At 46.4% G+C, this 21,761-nt stretch overlaps 2 protein-coding genes across 4 annotated transcripts in view; one reads left to right on the top strand and one right to left on the bottom strand.

The window, feature by feature from the left end:
* Positions 1 to 813: 813 nt before the first annotated feature.
* Positions 814 to 19,684, bottom strand: Abhd4 (abhydrolase domain containing 4). 3 transcript variants are annotated; one of them, XM_028788468.1, is made up of 7 exons: positions 19,341 to 19,684; positions 10,003 to 10,091; positions 7,452 to 7,824; positions 7,136 to 7,290; positions 5,194 to 5,305; positions 2,803 to 2,989; positions 814 to 2,200 (listed from the first exon to the last, which is right to left on the bottom strand). In XM_028788468.1, exons 2-7 carry the CDS (start codon positions 10,040 to 10,042, stop codon positions 2,111 to 2,113), a joined length of 957 nt encoding a protein of 318 aa, XP_028644301.1. In that variant the 5' UTR covers positions 10,043 to 10,091; positions 19,341 to 19,684; the 3' UTR covers positions 814 to 2,110. The 3 variants fall into 3 exon arrangements, with proteins under 3 accessions (XP_028644301.1, XP_028644299.1, XP_028644300.1); XM_028788466.1 differs by lacking the exon at positions 19,341 to 19,684 and adding an exon at positions 13,148 to 13,238; XM_028788467.1 differs by lacking the exon at positions 19,341 to 19,684 and adding an exon at positions 13,034 to 13,141.
* Positions 19,685 to 19,885: 201 nt separating this feature from the next.
* Positions 19,886 to 21,761, top strand: part of Dad1 (defender against cell death 1) — a 20,496-nt gene continuing 18,620 nt past the window's right edge. Inside the window, exon 1 of the mRNA XM_028788479.1 lies at positions 19,886 to 20,179. Coding sequence (XP_028644312.1) covers positions 19,969 to 20,179 — 211 coding nt within the window. The 5' untranslated portion in view covers positions 19,886 to 19,968. The remainder of the gene's footprint in view (positions 20,180 to 21,761) is intronic.

Below are 21,761 nucleotides of genomic sequence, written 5' to 3'. Positions count from 1 at the left end.
GGTGTCCTCTGACGTCCATATGCATAATGTGGCATTTGTGCACGCACATACACACAATGTGCACATACAAATCATGTACATAAACACACAATAACAGATTTAATTAAAAAAAAGAAGAATGCCCTGACCACGTTGAGCCCCTTGGGTGATTTTCCTTGGAAAATTTTGAAATCTGGGTTTCAGGAATTAGACTCACGCTGGGAACTCACGCTTTCCTCACTAAGTCATGTTGTCAGCCCTCTGGTCTAGTGTCAGATCCACTTGGAAATGGAATTCCAGGTAGCTGCCTGACATGGGTGCTGGGAACAGGACTTGGGTCCCTGCAAAAGGAGCACGGGCTCTTAGCCACTAGGCTATCTCTTTAGCCCCAAGTTACAGTTTTAAAAAGGGTCAGTTGAATGTCAATGGAGACACACAATAGGAACTTCTAGGTGGGAGAGGAAGAGAGGCCCAGCTTTTCCTGTGTAAGGAACTTCTGGGTTGAGATGGGGAGAATGAACAGGAGTCAGGGAGCAGAGTTGTGAAGGCCTACACCTAGCTGACAGAGTGCTGACTGGGCAGGGCAGAGCGGAGCACCCAATTCTCTTTTGCTTGAGGTTCATCCACCTGTGTTCTGGACTAACTCCTTTTCCACCATGGGCAGGCTGTCTGATAGGATAGTCGGCTTTCCTGGACTTGGAGGTACACTACCTGGGAGAGGGAGTGGCCCACGGGTAGTAACTCGTTGGTTCCATTCTCTTGTATGTGGACTGCATGGACTGCTATGAGGCCACTGAGTGCTCTCGTTGGATCAATATTACACATTGTCATCACTGACAGTTTTTACTCTTCTTTATTAATATAGAAAAGGAGCCCGAGGCAGCTGGACCAGTAGTACAAAGCACCAGGAGTTAATACTATTCTGGTGAAAGGGTTGGCTTTATAAAAGTGAAGGAGGAGGCAGGAACTGCCCGGCTTCTGGGGCCAGGCCCAGCCTAGTACCCAGAGCCTTAGAGCAGGACCTGGAATGAGAGTCATTGGAGGGGGCTGATGGGTAATTTTGAAGCAGAGTGAATTGGAGACCATGGTGACAGATGATAGGCGTAGAGGTTCAGGCAGTGGGACACATTTCTGTGGCTGACAAGGACAGAGAACTGCTGAATTAAAGCTCCTCAGTGAGTCATGGGGAGGGGCTCTCAGCTCTAGGGCCAGGTAGAAAATGCTGCAGATACTTGCGGACTTTGTGAATCCAGACATGACTCAAGGGTAGAAGGGCCTTTCCCCTTCTCCACCAGGAGTCACCTTTGCTCTATACTACACATGGGGCTTTAGGGCCCAAGGCACAGAAGAGGCTTAGAGCCTCATAGTGGGAGGAACAAGAGGAAGAGACTCAAGTGTCCCAACTTAGGCAACCAGTATTGAGACACAGGACGAGACAATAGTGTACCTGTACAACAGGTTCGAATATGGAGCAAGGTTAACTTTAAATCAGCTCCACAGCAGTGGTGTCTGCATGGAACCTTAGCACACAAAGCTTGCTGGGCTATAGACTCCATTCTGCTGGAACCCATCATGTGCTGTATCCTGCCCTGATCTCTTGCCTCGTCTGCCAATAAGAGCTTGGGATATGACCTCCAAGGTCATGGAAGCGGTTGTGCAAGCGAACAGAGCTGCCCCTGGTGGGTGAGTGGGAACTGAGCTTGGATGGAGGTGTGGAGTGATGGAGAAGAAAGATGTTCCTGTGTGGAACCTATTCTCAGACACATTCCCAAACTAGAAAGGCTTCTGGGAGCCCTCCTCTGTCTAGAGGAAGGGAAGGCCATGCAGGGAGATGACATATTTGTACAGTCTCCTCATAGTCACCACCTGGTGTGGAGAGAACGGGCGGTACTAGGCAGCCCTTTTATGCTTTTCCCCAGAGTGGGGAGTTCAAGGCCTCTGGTGGATTCTGCCTCTTGCCCTCAGCATGGGATTGGAAGTGCTCTTTTTCACTGTGGTCCTGTCTTGGGGACAGTCCAAGACTCTGCCTGGCTGGCACATGTTAGTTGGTGAGGAAAGGACAGAGGTTCTGACTAAGTCAGGGAGATAGATGGCAGCAACTCTGGCTTCCTCCTCTCCCTCTCAGAGCATCTCAGTCAACCGAGTTACAGATCTCTTCCACCACAGCATTGAAGATGTGTGGCTGGTCAGCGTACACGTGGTGCGATGCACCCTCGATCTCCTGTGGACAGATGACAGCAGTGGCTCAGCTCCTCAGTCCCAGCACTGGGAAGTCTCTCCTCCCCCAATGGTCCCACCATTTCTTCTCCCCCAGATCCTGCTTGCCTGTTACCCTCAGCTCTTCTCAGGAGCAAGGCTCTACCCTTTCTCTGGATACTGCACATTCCTTTGGGAACCAGTGACTGTCAAAAGCCCATTTTGTTTTAGGGAGCCATCCACTGTGTTTTTCCTGCTTGATCTGCTTGTTTTATGCAGGAAACAGGACCACATGTGACTCAGTGGGGACGGGAGGTGCAGGAGACAGAAGTGTGTAGGAAGTCTTCACTGCAACCCCTGCTGCTCACAGCTCTGCTTCGGGGTAGAGGAGGCTGGAGGTCTGGAGTAGAAGCATATGCCTGGCTACTGGTCGGGAACACGTCTTAGCTGAACTGGATTGCACAGAAAAAGGAAATTCCTAACTATCTAGCAGAGAGGGGACCCTTTCAAAGCCACTGCTCTATCTCATCTGTGTATTTTTCATCCTTCCTTTGATTACCCTTTGTCACCCGAGACTTTTCCATCCACTGTCCACTTCAACTCCCACTCCTTAGCAAGTCAACCTACCATGTCTCGGACATAGGAATCCGGCCTTTGCATCTTCACCTTTTTCCCTGTGCTGGTATCTATCCAGGTGTTGGCCCCATAGATCATGGTGATGGGCACATCTTTTCGAATTAAGTGGATTCGCTCCAACATGGGGCGCCGGGCCCAGCCGAAGGATTCCATCATGGCTTTGAATGCCGTTTCCCCACTGACAGAACAAAATGGCAGGGGTGGGGGTAGGGGTTAGGGGGGTGGGATGGACAGGAATACAAAAATGTCAGCTCGATGCTCTTCAGAGGCCAGGCTGGGTCTTAGTGTCTTTGTTATCTCCTGCAGCCAGCACTGGCTCATCAAATAGTGATGAGCCTGGGAGATGAGTGACAGGCTTAAGGGACGCTTGTGAAACCTGCACAACATAGGACACTGTCCAAGAATGCAGCAAGGACTTGGGCAGCATAGATTCACACTTGGGCTGGGGGAAGCGGCACAGGCACAGGGCAGATGTGGTACCCGCCCTCCTGGAGCTTGCATTGTTGCTTATGTCTTTGGAAGGCAGTGACTAAATAATTGTTAAGAACTGTGCTTTTAACTCAGAGTTTCCCACGGATTATGAAAGGGAGCTAGAGCTTCAGAACATGATGAGGAGATAGAGGTGAGCCCTGAAGAGGGAGGGCTATGCCCAGAGAGCTTTGCTAAAGACACACTGGGATGAGGAATGAAAAAATGTATCAGGCTTTTGAGACTGGGGTTCAGCAGCTTCTGTTAGGGGGACACCACAAATGCGAGCTTAATCTCCCTATCAGGTTTGTGTGAAGCTGGGACAGGAGCCAGGTTTCCGACTAGCTTGCAGCTTTTGTGGGAGATGGGGGAGGACAATGTTCCCTCCTGGGCTCTGCCTGTTTGGCGTAGTTGTATTCCAGGTTTCTGTCTATTCCAGCAGATGCAGAGAAACATCTCTATGAGATGCTGCACCATAGACTCTGTAGTCTGTCAGACATGAATTTAAATAGAGTCTTCTTAGCAAGTCATATGACCAAGTACACCTTGATTTTCTTATACAAACGGTAGGGAACAACGTATACTTCCTTAGGTCAAGCTGAAAAGAATGGAGATACAGGTTGAGCTCCCAAGTCTAGGTGGAGTGAAGAAGGTACCACTCAAACACTTCCTCTTTGCCAGAGTTCATGGTTTCCAAAGGACCGATGGGAATTACAGACATTTGTCAGCTACAGTAAAAGAGCTGAGTGTTATAAAACTGAACGGTGACTAGAGGGGACGGGGAGAGCTGGCCACCCAATGGCATCTTTGCTTCTGCTGGGACATGAACAAGTAGCAACATTAAATATTCTGTGGGTTACACTGAGAGGCCACTGCACAGGTCTCAGGCAAAGGGAAAGGCAGAATTGTGCCAGCTGGGCCTTCAGGTAGGTACAGGACTGACAGTGAGCCCATGAAAGCTGAGTGGAGCCAAACAACAGGAAGCTGGGTGAGCTCACTTTGTTGGGGTTCCTATGGGCTGTGGTTTAAGCAGGACTTTGCTGTTAGCATACCCACATGCAATGGCTCCCCTGCTGCAGTGAGAACAAGGCTCACAGGATTGCAGAAAGGCTGAGCCTCACCTTCCTCACAGCCCCCACAGCTGTCCAAGGGCCCACAGCGACTTGGACAGGCTTGGAAAACATGGGTAGTTCTGAGCCTCCTGCAGGGTCAGGGTGAGGTCTCCAGGGTGGTGCTACCAATATGCCCCGCTGATATCAGCCTCTCACAGGGTCTGGCTGTGGGATAGGATTACTTCCCCGGCTGACAATGCTGCCAAAACTGCAGGTCAGCAAGCTTGCGGGGCTTGCTTGGGAGCAGCCAGGTTAAGAACTTCTCACAGTTCTGAGGACACCTTTATACCTCTAAAAGAGGTAAAGGATTTTTGTGAAACATTGGACTAAAAATGAGGAAATCTAGAAACTGAAGGCTGTGAATGGACAAAGACTTCACTTTCTCTATTTGCCTTAAAAACAAACAACCCCCCCCACATTTGCCTATAAAATAAAACCCAAAACCAACACCAAATTTTTTTTTTATCAGTTTTTCAGTTAAAAAATATCTTTTAACTGTTTCTCATCGTGCCAGCTGCTGATCGCTAGGGAAGCCATGAGGTCTTCCTCTAGAGAGGGACAGCAGAGTTAATTAAGTCCTTTATCTCCTACAGCTTTAGTGACCATCCCCAGGGAACTCTGGAAACATCAAGCCTGCCGTGCCTGTGTTCCCTGAGGCAGGGTCATGTGAAAGAAGGAAAATCCTGTAGCTCTTGACTTCTCAGCCATTTCCTCCCTTCCCCCCAACCCCCGCCCGGCCACCCTGACACCCCCCCCCCACCACCACAACCACCCCAGGCCTGGTCCTGGGAGCCGCTCTCACCTGGGATTCTGTGCATTGCAGTGGTAGATGTATTCCGAGATGGTATCATCCTCAAAGAAGTCTGCAAACTTGCGCTTGAAGTCTGGACGGAATCTCTGCACCAGCCCAGGCCCTGGGAGAGAGTAGGAAGAACAACATGACATTGGCATGTGCCTGCAATTCCAGCACTCAGGAGGCAGACACAGGAGAATTGTTTCAAGCTCAGGGTCGGTCTGGGGATGTGTGAGACCCTACTTTAAGCCCCTGCCAGAAAACAAAAAGAACAACACCCTCACCCCCCCCAAAAAAAAACAAACAAACAAAAATAAAAATCCATGGAGCGGTCAGCGTGAGTGGTGGTGATAGAGGGGAGAAACTCCTGCCTGCTTATGTCTAAACAGCCGTAACCCAGTTTATCTCTCTAAGGGTTTAGCTCCTTTATATGTTTAACATGACAGTGGCAAAAAAAAAAAAATGCAACAGATGACTTCAAATGTCAGAATTTGATTTTTTGATCACCAGTGAGTTTAGTGACAGTCTACCATCCCCAAGGAAGTTGGTGATTTTCACTTCAGTAAGTCCCAGCACTTTTCCTACAGGTTCACAAGTTCTGTAGGGTCTGTGGTTGAGAGGATTTTTGTTTATAGTCAGAGTTATGTTCTTCCCCCTTCTTCACCTCAACTCCACCCTGCAACTTTATGGCTTTTTACTTTTCTGAAGGTAGCCATGAAACCATACTACTTCTCAAGCACTCTCTCACTTTCAGGCTGTAACAGAATACTTGGAAAGGTGACCTTAACAGCACCGCTGGCCCCGACTTTCATCACAGTGCATGTAGAAGCTGTAGGCATGCAGGCAGACTGTGAGGACTGGGTCCACTGGACACCTCCTCTGTCCTGGCAGGCCTTTTGTCTGTGAGAGGTATCTGGGGGAGATGCCGTGAATATAGCCACAGGCCCTGCTCTCCCTCAAGCACAGTCCTCCATGGCTGCCAGGCAGCCACCCAACACCATAGCTGATGCCTTGCATGGTCAGATCCAAGACCAGGGAGAGGAGAATGGTTAGAGCAGGAAGGATGGTCTGAGTCTGCTGGAGGCCCCTGGACCTGAGGTCAGCCCTCTGCCTGCCTGCTTCCCTTTGGCAACCATGTCGCTTGCTTGCTCCCTTGTCCCAGAACTCTTGTGCTACCTTTTCGTCAGCGCTTGCTTTCCAGTCTGTTAGGAGTGAGCCATTCTGTTTCAGCCACTGTAATAAGCAACTACTGAATATTTCTATGTAGACATAAGCTATCCGTGCAAAACAGGGGCCACCAACCTTTTCAATCAAATGAATCTGCTTCTTATGTCAGCAGTGTAAAAAGCTCCTCAAAGGGAGGCACACGGGCAGCGTGAGGTGAGCGCCTGTGGAGCCTCTGACACTACAGACCACAGCGTGCCCTGCCTCTTCTCATAATCTTCTGACAGCTACTTAGTGCTAAGAAATCCAGAAGAGGGAGATGCAGTGTGTCTCTGGAGCAGGACATGGCTCAGAGGGACCTGTCTTCCACGGTGTGTTACGTTAGAGGCTGAGGATCTGAGCCCTGCTTACTGCAGGTGAGCCATGGAAAGGGATCCAGTGGTGGCTACTGCACCTGAGACTCTAACAGGTTGTCATACAAACTTATTCACGTAGCAGAGAAGTGGCACATCAGAGCCCCTTCCTTTCTCTGGGTTCTGCCAACACATAAGGTAGCCATTCTGTTCTATCTGCTGATGCAGATGGAGGGAATATATATCAATCACCTGAGACCTCCAAAACAGAGACATGGTCCTGATTATTGGTTTTAAGGAACAATGCTAGGCACAGGCCTACTGTTTAAGAACAATTGAGGATGACAGAGACCAGGTAGGTACACCAAAGCTGCTGCTGGTGAATGGGATGCCCTTGTTTTAAAGACAGAGTCCTTCATCTGGAGGTGACTCACCCCAAGGTCCAGCCACTCGAAGAACAGCCAGTGGATTGGAACGTCCCAGGACAGATGCCACGGCCTTGACCCAGGTTGGAGGTGCACGGATCTCACTGGGGTCAGTTGGTCGTAGTGGAAAGCCCCACGGATCCACCAGGATAAGATGTTTAACTCTACATTAACAGAAACAATAAACAGAGGATACACTGTATTTGCTTGGAGGTACCATAGCTCTTAAGTTGCTGGGGAATGAGAGTATTACTAGAAATAAATATTGGAATGTGCCTAGTTAGGCAGAGTCAGCTCATGAGGGAGAGGGGTAGTTTCACCTTACCTTTCAGGGTACTTGATAGAGTAAGAAGTGGCCAGGAATCCTCCCAAACTGTGCCCCAGGAGGATCATGGTGGGAATTCCCATGGTCTCCCGCCATGTCTCTATCGAGGTCACAAACTCATCTTCAGCTCCTTCTGGGTCCCTTGGGAACGTTGGCCTTGAGCTTCGCCCAAAACCAAGCAGATCAAAGGTATGGAGTGTGCGGCGGGCACTCAGTGAATCCATGTTGAGGATCCAGAGGCCCACGCCGCCCCCAAAGCCATGTACCATCACCAGAGGGGTGCGGTCCTTTTGCTCTGGGCTCACAGTCACCGTCCAGATCTTGTTCTGGTTTGGGAGGGATACATAACGGGCCAGGAACTTGTTCTGGAGACCTGGGAAGGGAAGAATTCCTGGGTAAAGCATCAAGAATGCTTCCTGAGTCAGGTGGTGGTGGCGCACGCCTTTAATCCCAGCACTTGGGAGGCAGAGGCAGGTGGATTTCTGAGTTCGAGGCCAGCCTGGTCTACAGAGTGAGCTCCAGGACAGCCAGGGCTACACAGAGAAACCATGTCTCGAAAAAACAAACAAACAAACAAACAAACAAACAACCCAAAGCAAAACAAGAATGTTTCCTGAGAGCATTGACATTTTGCCTGGAATACACTCTTCAGTTTTCTCTTTTCCTAAAGAGATCATCTTAGGAAGCACTCCTAGTCTCCACAGTGAGTTCCAGGTCAACCAGGGCTACATAGAAAGACCCTGTTCTCAAAAGAAAAGGGTAAAAAACAAAAACAAACAAGCAAACAAAAAACAGTAAAAAGACATGTTGAGGAAGCGATGGGAAGCAAGGGAGGAAGCTGCATTGCTCTACGGCCTCTGCTTCAGGCCTCCAGGTTACTGCCTTCGCTTCTAAACTTCATGACGAACTGTAACCTGTGAGCCAAACAAACTTCTCCTCCCCAAGCTTGATTTGGTCAATGCTTTATCTTAGGAACAAAAAGCAAACTAAAACGGCCCCCATCCATCTTCATCCTCTTTAGCCTTACACAGAACCCTAAGTCAGGTTAGCAAGAACTGTCACATTGTGTACCCGGTTCCCCCATCTTTAGATCTGATCCAGTGAATCAGCTTCTACTTTTTTGTGTTAAGTCCTTGACTTTTCTTCAGCAAGAATCTTGCTGAGTCCACTCAGAAAAAAACTCTTCGTCCTTGATGTCTTTATTAATTTCTACCCACTGACCCTGTTCATTTCTTAGCTGTAAGTTCCCCAGTTGTTCTTGCAGTACAGGGAACTGAGAACGACAGAATCTCAGTGACAACAGGTTTTATATAGTCATTCTAAAAGACTTAAAAAGTATCAGAATATTTTTCCTTTATACTTCATATACTAATGAATTCAAATCCAAGGAAAATTTACAGACCATTTGGTCTATAGGCAGTAAGAGAGACCATATCATTTTCCAAGATGGTGTGCCCACTTCCCTTTGGGTCCCTGATGTTATACATCTCTTGAACTCACTGTTCTTAAATTTGCATGTGCTTGGAGATGAACAGAGAGAACTGTGGTCTAGCCAGGTGGAGATGGTGATGGGAGTGGGTTGAGCCAAGGGCTTATTCCTCTTAGACACTGAGCGAGCGTAGTGCCTTTTCACTATCGTGGCTACATAGAAAGAGCTGCTTATGTCAATTGGTCTGCATCTGGATAGAGACTTGAAAGCTGTGGTTCCTTTCAAATGCTCAGAGAGAGAAGCTCTAGCTGGGCAGAGCAGCAGGGTGGAGAGGATTGTGATGGGGTTGAGTTATCGGGGGAGACACGGACTCAGGGTCTTGTTTGAACCAATGGCTACTGCTGCTCATGGGGTATTGTTCTTCAATACTGCTCATGAGATCTGGTCTGTGTGAACTCCAAATAACTGTGGTAGACTACACCTGAGCAGAAATCAGGAGATAGCAATATTAGAAAACACAGAATTGCTGACACTCAAGTAGGAAGATGGAAAGTTAAAAAGTGCTTAGCTACGTGTCTAGACGAGAGGGAAGATCAAAGAGATAGGGAAAAGAGGAAAGGAGGGGTGGAATCTCTCTGTGTGTGAATCAATGCACATTGGTGTCTAGGGTTTAAGGTGAAGCCTTGACCCAGGTTGGAGGTGCACGGATCTCACTGGGGTCAGCTGGTCGTAGAGGAAAGCCCCACGGATCCACCAGGATAAGATGTTTAACTCTACATTAACAGAAACAATAAACAGAGGATACACTGTATTTGCTTGGAGGTACCATAGCTCTTAAGTTGCTGGGGAATGAGAGTATTACTAGTAATAAATATATATTGGATGAATAAATAAATATTGGATGTGGAAGGAGGGAGCTACCATAGGGCGAGGTTATTGAGGGGCCACTGTCATGGAATACTGTGTTGTCTGTCTGTATTCCCTCAAGTCACTGATTTTCTTTCCTCTAACCCATACACTCCTAATGAGGAATCAGTGGGGTCAGTGGACCCAGGTTGGGGAAGATCCTACATCCTTTCCAGACCTTTTAAAGGGGAGCGGCAAACTTTCCCTTCTACTTACACTGGAGGATCCTGGCTTCCACATTCTTCAGCTGAGACATGGAAGTGGGGCGCCAAGTGGGGAGCCAGCTACTCAGCCAGCCCTGGGGCCTACGACAAGACACAAAGGCACTTATTGGCAACACTGAAAAGGAGGCACTGTTCCCACCCAGCCTTGCTGATAGCTCTTATAGTTATCAGGGTACAAAGTGTTTCCCAACTTCAGGAGGCCTGTCCTTCATGGTCTTCAGTGTCAGCAATGCCTAAACAGTCTGATACACTGTTACTCTTTCCTAGGCAAATGGCTATTAAGAACAATGACCCTTAACAGATAGCAGATACCATGTACACAAAACTTGACATTTTGTATTTACTATCTTCCTGGAGCTTTACAACTCCTCTTTGTTACTGGTTATCTTAATTTATGTTCAATGAGATTACAGAGGGAGAGACTTTGACTAATATTTCCATTATTCTTTGCCACCCCCAGAACTAGCTGTTCTTTTAGGGTATTACAGACAAATTCCCATGCCATCTGCTGTCTTGCATGCTTATGGAAGTTTAGGGTACTGTTATTGCCTGATTAGGGGACCCATCAGGTCTGAACTTAGAGCTGGGGAAGGCAAGAACCAGGAGTGGGATATCTGGATTCATGTCACCAAAAGACACAGGTTGCCTCTGGTCCATTTTTTTCAGGTTGTAAAAGGAGGAGAAAGTTTGCCTATGTCCTAGAGTAAAACTGATAACGTATGCTGCTTTCTCTTTCACACCCAGTGACTAAGCCACTGAAAACAAGAGGTTTCAAGCACTAGCTCTGGAGTAAACAGAACTCCTGGGTCTGAGCTACAGACTCACCAGTGATGAACAGACAGGGGTTGAGGTTCAGACATACAATAAACCTTGACAGGTGCCTGCCACAAATGTAGCTGCCCAGTGAATCACAGTTTTTGTTCTACCTTTCCTGTCTTGCACTTTATCTCTCTCTTTGTGAACTCTGCCTAGGTGAAGGTAATAGGACGGCTGCCAGAAACTGCAGCAAGGGCTTGTGGGTATGAGCAGGAAAAGACAATGGCATCCTGTGGAGGAATCATCCCAACTACTCATAGCATAGACAATGGGTACCCTGAGCATCATGTGAAGCACAGATTTTCGATTTGGATGTTTTCTTGGAAATCACCTAGTCTAGCCTCTTCTTCATAGGTGGACAACCTGATGCACAGAGCAGTCACACAGCAAGTTAGGAAAAGAATGCCATCCCCATTGGCCTTCCAGCCTCAGCTTTTTGAGGCCATATGTGAAACCACATCTTGTTGGATTCTGTTTTTTTGAAGGGAGTGCCGTCTAAAGCCAGAAGCTAGAGTTCTAATCCCAGCATGGCACTTACCAGACTGTGGCACATTAGTTTTCTTTGTCAGTGTCTCCACCCTTAAAGGGGAGGTAATTCTATCCACCTCCTAAGTTTCTAAAACGTTTGTGAGTTAACATCTAAAGCATATAGGTAAACTCCAAATCAACATTATTTTCCCTTGGCTGAATCATTACCTGTCTATGCTGTTACTATTTTGTAAGTAGCTACTCTCAGTGAAAGTTTGCCATTAAAAAATAGAACAAACAAAAAACCCCAGTGTTGCTGTGGGAGTGGGGACATCAGTGACTTTGGTCAGATAAAAGCTGTCAGTCTCAGTCAAGCTGAGCCTAGGGACATCCAGGACCCTTGTAACAGTCTACCAGAATTCCTTTTTGGATGAAGCACCAGTACCTGGACCCACAGATCTTGGCCAGTCTTAAAAGAGTGACTTCCTCTTTGCATTGTAGACTCTAACAACTCAGACCATGACACCTGAACCCCACATATCTCTAACTCTCGACAGCAGAGCTCAAGAGAAATGCTTCCCTATGAGACAACAACACTGGCAGCAGTCCACACAGTCCTGGAAGGGGTGAGGGGTGGAGGACAAGGAGCTATGTGCACAACTTTGCCTTTCTTCTCCAAAAACAATCCAGAAAGAGAGCAGGCAACGGTGCCTGTCACACTGTGTGCCAGTGCTATTAGGGAGGTAAGAGCTGAGGTGGGAAATCGAGGCAAGCAGCCTCTTAACAAAGCCCCTTAACCATGAACTTAGTCAGGCCTGGCTGCTGCCTCTCATTCTCATGGGGCGAATAGGAGCAGTTCTGCTCTAGAGAGAACCTGTAATTGAGCAAGTCTCTGACTTTCTCTGGGCATCAGCATCTGTTGCTTTATTTGTGAAACGGAGCTGAATGACCTGAGTCTTTTCTGGCTCTAATGTTGTTTCCCCAAGTCACTGTAGGCATCATAAATTTCCTTTTAGAAAGCAATATTCTCTTGGGCAGTTCTTTTAAGTCCCTTAAGCGATTGTTTACTATTGTTACAAAGTTATTCGTTCTGCACGCTATGTGTTCTACAGATCCAAAAGGACAAATATTAGGTCAAGGGAAGGCCCTGCTCCCGTGAAACCTTGGAGCTGAGTCATTCTCCTCTAAGCAACTTTGTTCCTGATCCTGTTAGACCCCGTCATACAGGTGGCATCTCAAACTTGATGGCCTTGGGTGAGCGGTAACCTCACATCCCTATCTAACAAACCTACTTCTGAAACAACAGCAGTAAGCATGTGTTTATGATTAAGAACACTATCAACTAGGATTGCAAGCAGAACGTGAAGGCGGCCGAGGGCTAAAGGAACTTGCAAGCCAGTTAGTTCCACATTAATTCCACCGCAGTGGAGACTTCTCTCGCCTACCCATGCCTTGTCCTTCAGGGCCTTTCACACCCACGACTTTAGTCCCGAGGCAAGTCTCAACAAGCACCCGGTTGGTGCCCCCACGTCCTCGTCAGGAAGAACTAGTTTATTCCTCGCGCTTTACCACCAATCTAACTAGGCTACCAGGGGGCGATCGCGAAGACTAAGTGGAAAGTCAGAGTCCCCAGGCTGAACGCAAGCTCATCCCTCAACGCTTCCCCAGCTCCGCAGCCTTCTCATCCCTCAGCGCTCCCGGGGCTCCTCAGCGCACCCCATCCCTCCCTGGAAGCCAACCTGAAAAGGAAAGGCGGGGAAGTCTGAAGCTGTCCGCAACTACAGACAGTCCCCGGATCCTGGCCCGGACAGATAGACAGAGACAGAAAGAGAAACGGACAGGAGTAAACTCACTGCTGCTCCAGATCATCAGCCATAGTAAACAAGCCCTGCCGGGTCGAGCTGAGCCAGCCCATCCCTCCGCCTGACGCCAGAACCAGCTGACCCAGGAAAGTATCGGATAACAAAGGGGGCGGGGCCGGAGGCGGGGCCTGGACCGCTAGCGGCGGGGCGGGTGTGTGTGTGTCTAAATAGGCGCCAGTGGCCGGCGGTCCAGCTCCGCTCCTAGGCTGAAACCAATTGGGTGCTTCCTTCTGTTCGCTCCCTCTGGCCAGCGTCCAGGCTGAACACTATGGTCCCACAAAAGTAGGCTCATAATCTGGATCACATACCTTTGGGGGACAGCGAGGCAGACTGTGAGGGAGACAGGTAGTTTAAAACTCCAAGTCCCTCACTGGAATGTCACCAGCCCCGCCTCCACCTCAACTTCAATTAAAGAATGAAGGAACTACTTTGCCTCTTGCTCGTGTTCTCGAGCTTCCCTCTCTATCTCAGGTCACAGACGCGTCATCTGCCTTTGGTAGCCCTATGGAAATGGTTTAGATGTCCATGGAGTCATCATAGGTTGATTCCTACGAAAGGGCCTCGGATATTGTAACCCAAGATTTCCAGGTTCCAGAAATACAAAATGCAAGCTGCCTAGTTAAATTTGAATTTTAGACAGCCAAGTTTAAGACTAAGTATGCTCCATGTAATATTTGGGGCATCCTGTATTCACAGCTTTAAGATGAGGGGTGACATCTGTCAGCATAAGCATTTCTCTGCTCTGGGAATGTCTTGCCTCAACCTACGTTCCAAGGAAAAAGTAGTTGTATCCTGCTTCCATTTGGAGGATCTAACAGAGGAAGGCCAGTTAAAAGTCTAATGGGTAAGGCTGGGTACGCTTTAGGTATGTGGGTGTAGGATGAAGGATGTGGGACATGAAGTAACTTAATTCAGAAGCTTAGAGCACATTTCAGGCTGGCTGGCAGAGAGGCGGGCACATCTTGAAGCTGGCTTCAGAATTCACTTGAATTGGCAAAGCGGGTGTGGCATCCATGGAGTGGCTCCCTTTCGGATTATCCACTCCAGTACATAAGGGGAAAGAATCTACAAAAGTAACTTTCCCCCCTGTCTTCCCCTCTGTTTTTGAGGGTTTTCACACACACACACACACACACACACACACACACACACACACACCCCTCATGTTGGATGTGCATCTAACTTGAGGATGTCACCATCCTTGTTGGATGGTCATCACCTTGTGCTTCTGATTCTCCTGTTTGTACCTCTGGAGTGCTGGGATTACAGGGTGTGTGGCCAGGCATGTTGATTCAGGATTGGGGATTGAACCCAGGGCTTCCTGCTTGCTAGCTAGGCACTTTAGCAGCTGAGCTATATGTTCCTAGTCCTACAGTATTTGTCTTTGGCCTTCTTGGAAGACCTAGGAGAACCTGAGATTTCTTCTTTCCAGAAACACATTGTTAAACTGATCATTAGAAGGGTTTAAAGTTTTAAAGAACTGGAATTTTCGGAAATTTCCATCCATGATTTTAGCCAAGTTTAGTGGTCCTACAATTCACTATACAGTCATTGGGAAGGCTTGGTAGCAATGCAGACTCCTGATTGCCATCCTCAGAATCCATTAGTTTGGTTTGAGGCTAGAAAGCTGCATTGAAGGTGCTGGTGTTCCAGAAGGCCCATTAGTTAATTAAACAAATAGAACCCATGGTCAGAAGCTGGGTTAGGTTCAGGTTCTTGGCTTTGTCAATCTATTTCCTGATCTTGGGCAAGTCATTTTGTCTGGTTGCTTCTTCCAGAGTGTGGTTTGTGAGAATTAAGGTAATTCAAAGAAGCATTTAGCATACGTACTTTAACAATGATATATTTTATGTCCAAAACCAAACATTATGTTGGCACAAAGAATCCAATGATAGAAAGGTCTCTGGTGGTCCCCACAGACTCCCTTAGGCTGGCTTTGGAGAGTTGGCCACTATGTAGTCAGAACTTAGCTCAAACTTCCCTCTTCCTGAAAGAGACCCCCATCATCAGGGCACCACATGACCTTTGTTTATTTTCTTCAGAACCACTTTGAAAGGCTCTTGCATAATTCTTACTCATTTTCCCCTTCACCACAGACTAAGTTTCAGGGGGAGTCTTGTCTCTCTAGCACTCTGCTTTGCTCCTGCCCACAGCAGGGTATGTGCTTGGCACTTAGTAAATGCATGGCCGACAGGTTAGTAAGAAGAAGCATGAGTGGTGGCTGACAGAATGAAGTACTAAGTGCTAGTGTTTTGGGGCTTACAGTCTAAATGACACAACAGAAATTCCTGGCTGTTTTCACAGGACAACAAAAGCTCCCATAATTCTGATAACCTATAAAATATGGGTCCTTCTGAGGAAAGGCTGATCAGGTGGAACTGGTATTAGGACTTTAGATTCTAGAACATATATCAGGAACACAGTGCAGAGAGCATTTGTATTCTGTCTTTACATGTGTCAAATAAGCTTTAGCATAGTTGTTTAGAAGAAATTCAAATATATGGAAAATGTCTTTTATAATTAAAGTTATCCTTTAAAGTATTCCCAGAATTGATATAACTCAGGATTGAGTGGATCTGCTAGAATTACATACAGTAAAATGAACTCTTGGTACCTACTCTCGACAGGCCTCTGGAGAGAAAAATGTATTCTTCTCTTCTTATCTTGAAGTCAAGACACATGGTATTTGCATATGGAAGAATATATCCTATCTAAAAACATATTTTTAAAAACATGCATGATTTGATACATAAAGTATTATACTCCTTAAAAGATTTAGATTGCTGGGCAGTGGTGGCGCACGCCTTTAATCCCAGCACTTGGGAGGCAGAGGCAGGCGGATTTCTGAGTTCAAGGCCAGCCTGGTCTACAGCGTGAGCTCCAGGACAGCCAGGGCTACATAGAGAAACCCTGTCTCGAAAAACCAAAAAAAAAACAAAAACAAAAAAACAACAACAAAAAAGATTTAGATTATTTTATGTGTACAAGTGTTTTGCTCAAGTGTGTATCACATGCATATTTGTTGCTCAAGGAGGTCAGAAGAAGGTATTTGATCTCCTGGAACACATAGTTGTTAGCCTCCATGTTGGTGGTGAGAATCATATCCAGATCCTCCATGAGAGCAACAAGTGCTTTTAACCAATGAGCAATTTCTGTGGCCTACTGATGTAGTTGCTAGAAATAAAATCTAATTTGTCAATCTCTTTCCTGTGCCTGCAAGTTATCATTAAACACTGCAAAAGTAGGTGGAGCTGATAAGCTGATATAGCCTGGACCTGGAAGGAATACATCATTCCTTCAAATAGGTGTTGCTGACTTTTCAATGGACGAGGTAAGACTTAGTCTAAATGTAGGTACTAAATAAAGGAGCTTCGAAGTCCTCTGTCCAGTGATAGCTGTACGTGGCTCTTTTTGTTTTTTTTTTTTTAAGATTCAATTTTGTGTGGGAGGGGGTTGGGTGGGTAAGGCAGGTACGTGGGAGAGTGGAGGGCTATGCAGGCCACAAGAGCGTGTCAGATTTCAGCAGAGCTGGAGATACAGGTATTTGAGAGCTACCTGATCTGGATATTGGGAATTGAACTCAGGCCCTCTCCAAAAACACCTGAACTACCTATTGCTGAGCCACCAAGATTTATGGGACCCCCAAAGAGCTGGATGAGAAAGAAACCAGACAAAGGGTTCTGAGTCACTACACTTCAGTAATGACTGGTTAAAGGGATGCAGGCTCACTGGAGACAGTTGCTGCTCAACTAGAAACTGGATCAGAAAACACCATACTTGAGAAAATTTCCCTTTGTGTTGACTGAGATTTGATTCCATTATTTTTTTTTTTTCAAAGTAATCCAGTGCTAAAGGCATAGGTGAGAGTTACAGCATTTGCCCAGCATGGTCCCTAGCACAACTTGGCAGCATGTTTTATTTGATGAATTAGGGAACAAGGAAAGATAGGTCTTGGTCTAAGTGGAACCAAAGTTTAAAAAGTGGATGTTTACATGCTAGAGTAGAGGGCAGCAAATGAATCAAGGCCAAAGAGAAAATACAAAGAAAATAACAGAGAGAGAGAGCGAGAGAAAAAGGGAGGCAGGGAGGGAGGGGGAGGGAGGGGAGAGAGAGAGAGAGAGAGAGAGAGAGAGAGAGGGAGAGAGAGAGGGAGAGAGAGAGGGAGGCAGGGAGGGAGGGGGAGGGGAGGGGAGAGAGAGAGAGACAGAGAGAGAGAGAGAGAGAGAGAGAGAGAGAGAGAGAGAGAGTTTTTTCACAGGAATCTTTTTCTACTTTGGAGGATTTGTATTTTTCTTAGTAGATAATATAGTTTATCAGGAGAAAGGATGGAAAAATCACAGTTTGTCTCCTGTTGCCCCCTTTACTCTCCCGTATCTTATGTTATGGAGCATTTTAGTTATGAAGCCTCTAAGGTCTTCTCTGACTTCTGATTTAACTTAAACCTAATTTATCTTTTGTCAGCCATCTGATCTGCAGTCCTGGTACCATCTTTTGCATGCCCAGATTATTGGAGCTTTGCAGTATGGCTGACTTTTAATTATTTGGAGAAACATAGGTAGTTCATGTCAGAATGAATACTTGTTAACAAGTGCAAACATTTTTCTGGACATTTACCATGGGTTCTGGATTTTGCTAAGTGCTTATTTCATTTAACCCCAACAAAACAGTGTTGTGATCCAGGTATTGTTATTTCCATGTCATGGAAATGGAAAATGAGACTATAGTGGTGTATACCTGTAAGTTCAGCACTTAGTAAGCAGAGGGGAGAGGATTGCAAGTTTGAATCCACTATGGGATACATAGTAAGTTCCAGGCTAGGCTACATAAAGAAACCTTGTTAAAAAGAAGGAAAGCAAGAATTAAACGTTAAGTGATCAGTCTCAGGTTAAATAGTTAGCAGTAGGTAGAATCAAAGTTCAAAACTCTCTTTGTCTGACTCTGGAACTTGAACTTTCATCTACTATTCTACACATGAGCTTTCTACACATAGTAATGTTCTGACTCACACTACACAAAACCAACAATGGCAAGATTTCCTATTGAGAAGTTAGATACGATCATACGCTGAACACAAAGCAAAACTTTTCCTTATTGTTAATTCAGGTAGCTGAAAAAAAAAATCTGCAGTTCAGAATGGCTTTGCCTCAGAATGAGGATGCTTGTCTCAATAAGTAATGTTTTGCATTGAGTCTGTCTTCCTAGGAAGTTCCTATGGACATGTTAATGATGGTAGTTCCCATAGATCAAAGGCTAAGACACTACTGGAAGGAACTGAAGTGATGGCTCAGAAACTTGTGAAAGAATTCATTATTGGATAACTAGAAACAGCCAATTAGCCCATTTTGCCTTAAGTTGAATAGCAGAGGAATCTGTTCTCCTACATGTGATGAGACAGGGAGAAGAGTTCGATCTCAGATACATGCCGTATTATGTGGATTAGGAACTAGTCTGGTTATCCTTCCACATCCCAACTGCTCCACTAACACAAAAGCACTGAGGCTACATTTCTTCAGGAGTGCGAACTTCTCCCTTGTGAATATGGATTTACCTCTTCTAATAGACTAAGTCTTTCCAAGGACAAGTGATTCAACCAGGGCAGAGCTATTTACTCCTCACAGGATTGTGATGCTAAGTGTTTCCGGCTAAATACAGATAACAAGTGACAGTATGGGTTGCTGTTTTAGAAGTGTTGCTCATCTAGTTAGGCAGGGCTGTTGAGCGTGACTTAAACGCTGAAATGAAGTGCCGGATTATATGAGAGTAGGCATTTCAAACGAAAGATGAGATTCTAGGTTTAGGTCGGGTTTTTGTGAACTTGTAAGGGCAGTGCAAACCAGAAGGCAGAACTTAAGTTTTCTTCAATTAAAACGCTAAAATACAATTAATTGTACTTGTTAAAGCCTCAAACTTTCATTTCTTATTCTATAAAATGACTCATAGAGGGCAAGGTTGAACTAAACATGCTCTTTGGAGCCTTTCAAGGTTGACATCTTGGGATATTATTACAATACCTGTTGTACGATGTCAGTTTGGGGAGGATTGCTGCTGATCCTGACCCTTCACTCTATACACAAGTAACTATCTTTTTAGACAGTGACTGATTAACCTAGAAATTCCTACAATTTAACTACAAGCTATTGGCCCTCCTTGGTACCCAACAAACGTTTGTTGAATGAATGAATACCTGCTGGCTTAGGTTCTTCGTAGGGGCCAGATCCAGCCTTCCAGTTCAGGATCCTGTAGAGGTCAACCCTCTCCCGCCAGTGTAAACTGGCGCTTGCCTTGTATAAGCATAGCTCTCACTGCGGAGGAACTTGACCTGCTCTAATGATTGGCCACAGGCATCTGAAGACAGAGCTTTTAAGAGAATTAGGGCCAGGCAGGTTAAATCCCTGGACCTCCAGCTTGGCCTCTAAGCAGATTACCAAGCTTGACCACTGAGGATGGGGAATCAAAGGAGCCGGAACTCTCTGATACGGTCTCTGTCCGCGGTTAAACCTCTCCCCCGTTCCTGTCACAAATCTCGTCGCCAGAGCAACAGTGGGCGTCAACAATCGCAGGGCGGAAATAAAGATATAGTACACGTCTCCAGAGCGGAGATAGGGCATACGCAGGCGCATTAATTTATTTCCGGCTGTAGTTCTCAGTTTGGGGACGGAGCCTGCGTCTGCGCATTAATTGTGACGCACCAAGGCTGGCCTTTACGCCGGAGCCAATTGGCCTACCAGCGTGGGCGTGGCTAGGACCGCTAACGCGCACGCGCGAGCCACATACCCTGTGGTCGTTCGGTTTCCGAAGTACCCGCGTTCGTCATGTCGGCGTCGGTGGTCTCCGTTATCTCCCGGTTCCTGGAGGAGTACTTGAGCTCCACTCCGCAGCGGCTGAAGTTGCTGGACGCCTATCTCCTTTATATACTGCTGACCGGGGCGCTGCAGTTCGGCTACTGTCTCCTCGTGGGCACCTTCCCCTTCAACTCTTTCCTCTCTGGCTTCATCTCTTGTGTGGGCAGCTTCATCCTAGCGGGTAATGATTCTGTATTGTGTCATGTCCCACTTTGGCGCGCAGTCCTCACGGTACCCTTTGGTAGTTTGTAGAAGGCGGTCGCCTTTGAAGTCACGCTTCTTTCTTGAGATCCAGGAAGCAGGCTCAGAAGTGTCACATTTCTAATGCCAAACAGCTGGCTAGGAGCTGAAACTGAATATGTAAAGAAATAACTCTTCTGCTGATCGTTGCAATTAATACTGTTCTAAGAAAAAAATATCCAACTTTGATGAAGCTTTAATACAAATTTAAAGTTGGAAGAACTTTAATTGAAAAAGTCAACCTAAGCCATTTCCATTACTTTGGCCTACGCTCTCCTCCATCTAGAAGACTTTAGTGATAGTATAGGAACATACATACAGTGATTGTTTGTGAGGAGGCAATCCAGTTGATGCTGACTTTTTAGTTGCCCCTGCTTATTTCTGTGCATAATTTCTGTGCTTTTCTCATTACCCTGAACTCAATTTCTTAAAGATTCATTTACTTATTTTATGCATATGAGTACACTATTAGCTGTCTTCAGACACACCAGAATAGTACATCGGATCCCATTACAGATGGTTGTGAGCCACCATGTGGTTGCTGGGAATTGAACTCAGGACCTCTGGCAGAGCAGTCGGTGCTCTTAACCACTGAGCCATCTCTCCAGCCCCCTGAACTCAACTTTTACTCACACAATTGAGTATTAGCTCTTATTTCTGGTATACCCATTTGATAACCTTATAGACTTCCAGATTTAATGAGGATTGCCACCATGAATTTCATCCGAAGTCTGACCTTTCTTGTCCCATGGAATTGAGAGAATACTAGGAACAGATTTGGCTCAGGAATGTTACTACCAAGTGCATTATGGGCAGCAGTGTTTTGGGGGTTTATTAGTAATTATTTACCTCAGTGAATTAGAGCTGGTCTGGGCAGTGACAAAATATTGGACTTGTCTGGAGACTTGGTTTACAGTCTTAACATAAATCTCACACCACATGTACACATTCACATTGCTAGTTCAGGCACACTGGGAGCAGTTTTACTTTTCAGAACTTACATAGCCCCAGGACATCACAACTTGTGCCCCAGTCAGAGCTATAGAGCTGCAAAGTCAGCTTGTTCAGTAGTCATTGTCTTTGCATTTTGGTCCAGTTTCTTTGAGGCTACACCCTAACCATCAGGATATGTTAGCACCATCTGACAAACCTCTTTCCTGTGCCCAGTACTGTTCATGACAAGTTTTTAACCAGCCATTTTATTAACCATCCAGGAAAACACATCTTGCTGAGAACCTCTTATTTATTTATTTATTTAGCTTCTGGTTATGGACGTGTAGGAACAGGGTGGGGCTGACAGCTGATTTAAGTAAGCCTTCTCCTTTTGAAGCCTCCCATCTTCACTGCCTCTGCATTAAGTCCTTCCCAGGACTACATAGAAAAGAATGACTTGCTGGAAAGTTTGCTCTCCCTCTCCCTCTCCTCCCTCTCCCTCTCCCTCTCCCTCTCCCTCTCCCTCTCCCTCTCCCTCTCCCTCTCCCTCTCCCTCTCCCTCTCCCTCTCCCTCTCCCTCTCCCTCTCCC

The sequence above is a fragment of the Grammomys surdaster genome, unplaced genomic scaffold (genome assembly GCF_004785775.1).
Source record: "Grammomys surdaster isolate TR1022 unplaced genomic scaffold, NIH_TR_1.0 125750, whole genome shotgun sequence".
Taxonomy (NCBI): Eukaryota; Metazoa; Chordata; class Mammalia; order Rodentia; family Muridae; genus Grammomys; species Grammomys surdaster.
This window is presented reverse-complemented; position numbering and strand designations above follow the sequence as displayed.

Coding starts and splice junctions, on each gene's coding strand:
- Abhd4 (XM_028788466.1), bottom strand. CDS start 13,209: ATGGGCTGGCTCAGCTCGACCCGGCAGGGCTTGTTTACTATGGCTGAT. Junction 7,825..10,002: donor GGAAGCCAGGATCCTCCAGT/GTAAGTAGAAGG, acceptor TTCCCTTCCCAG/GTCTCCAGAACAAGTTCCTG. Junction 5,306..7,135: donor TCGAGTGGCTGGACCTTGGG/GTGAGTCACCTC, acceptor ACTCTCTCCCAG/GGCCTGGGCTGGTGCAGAGA.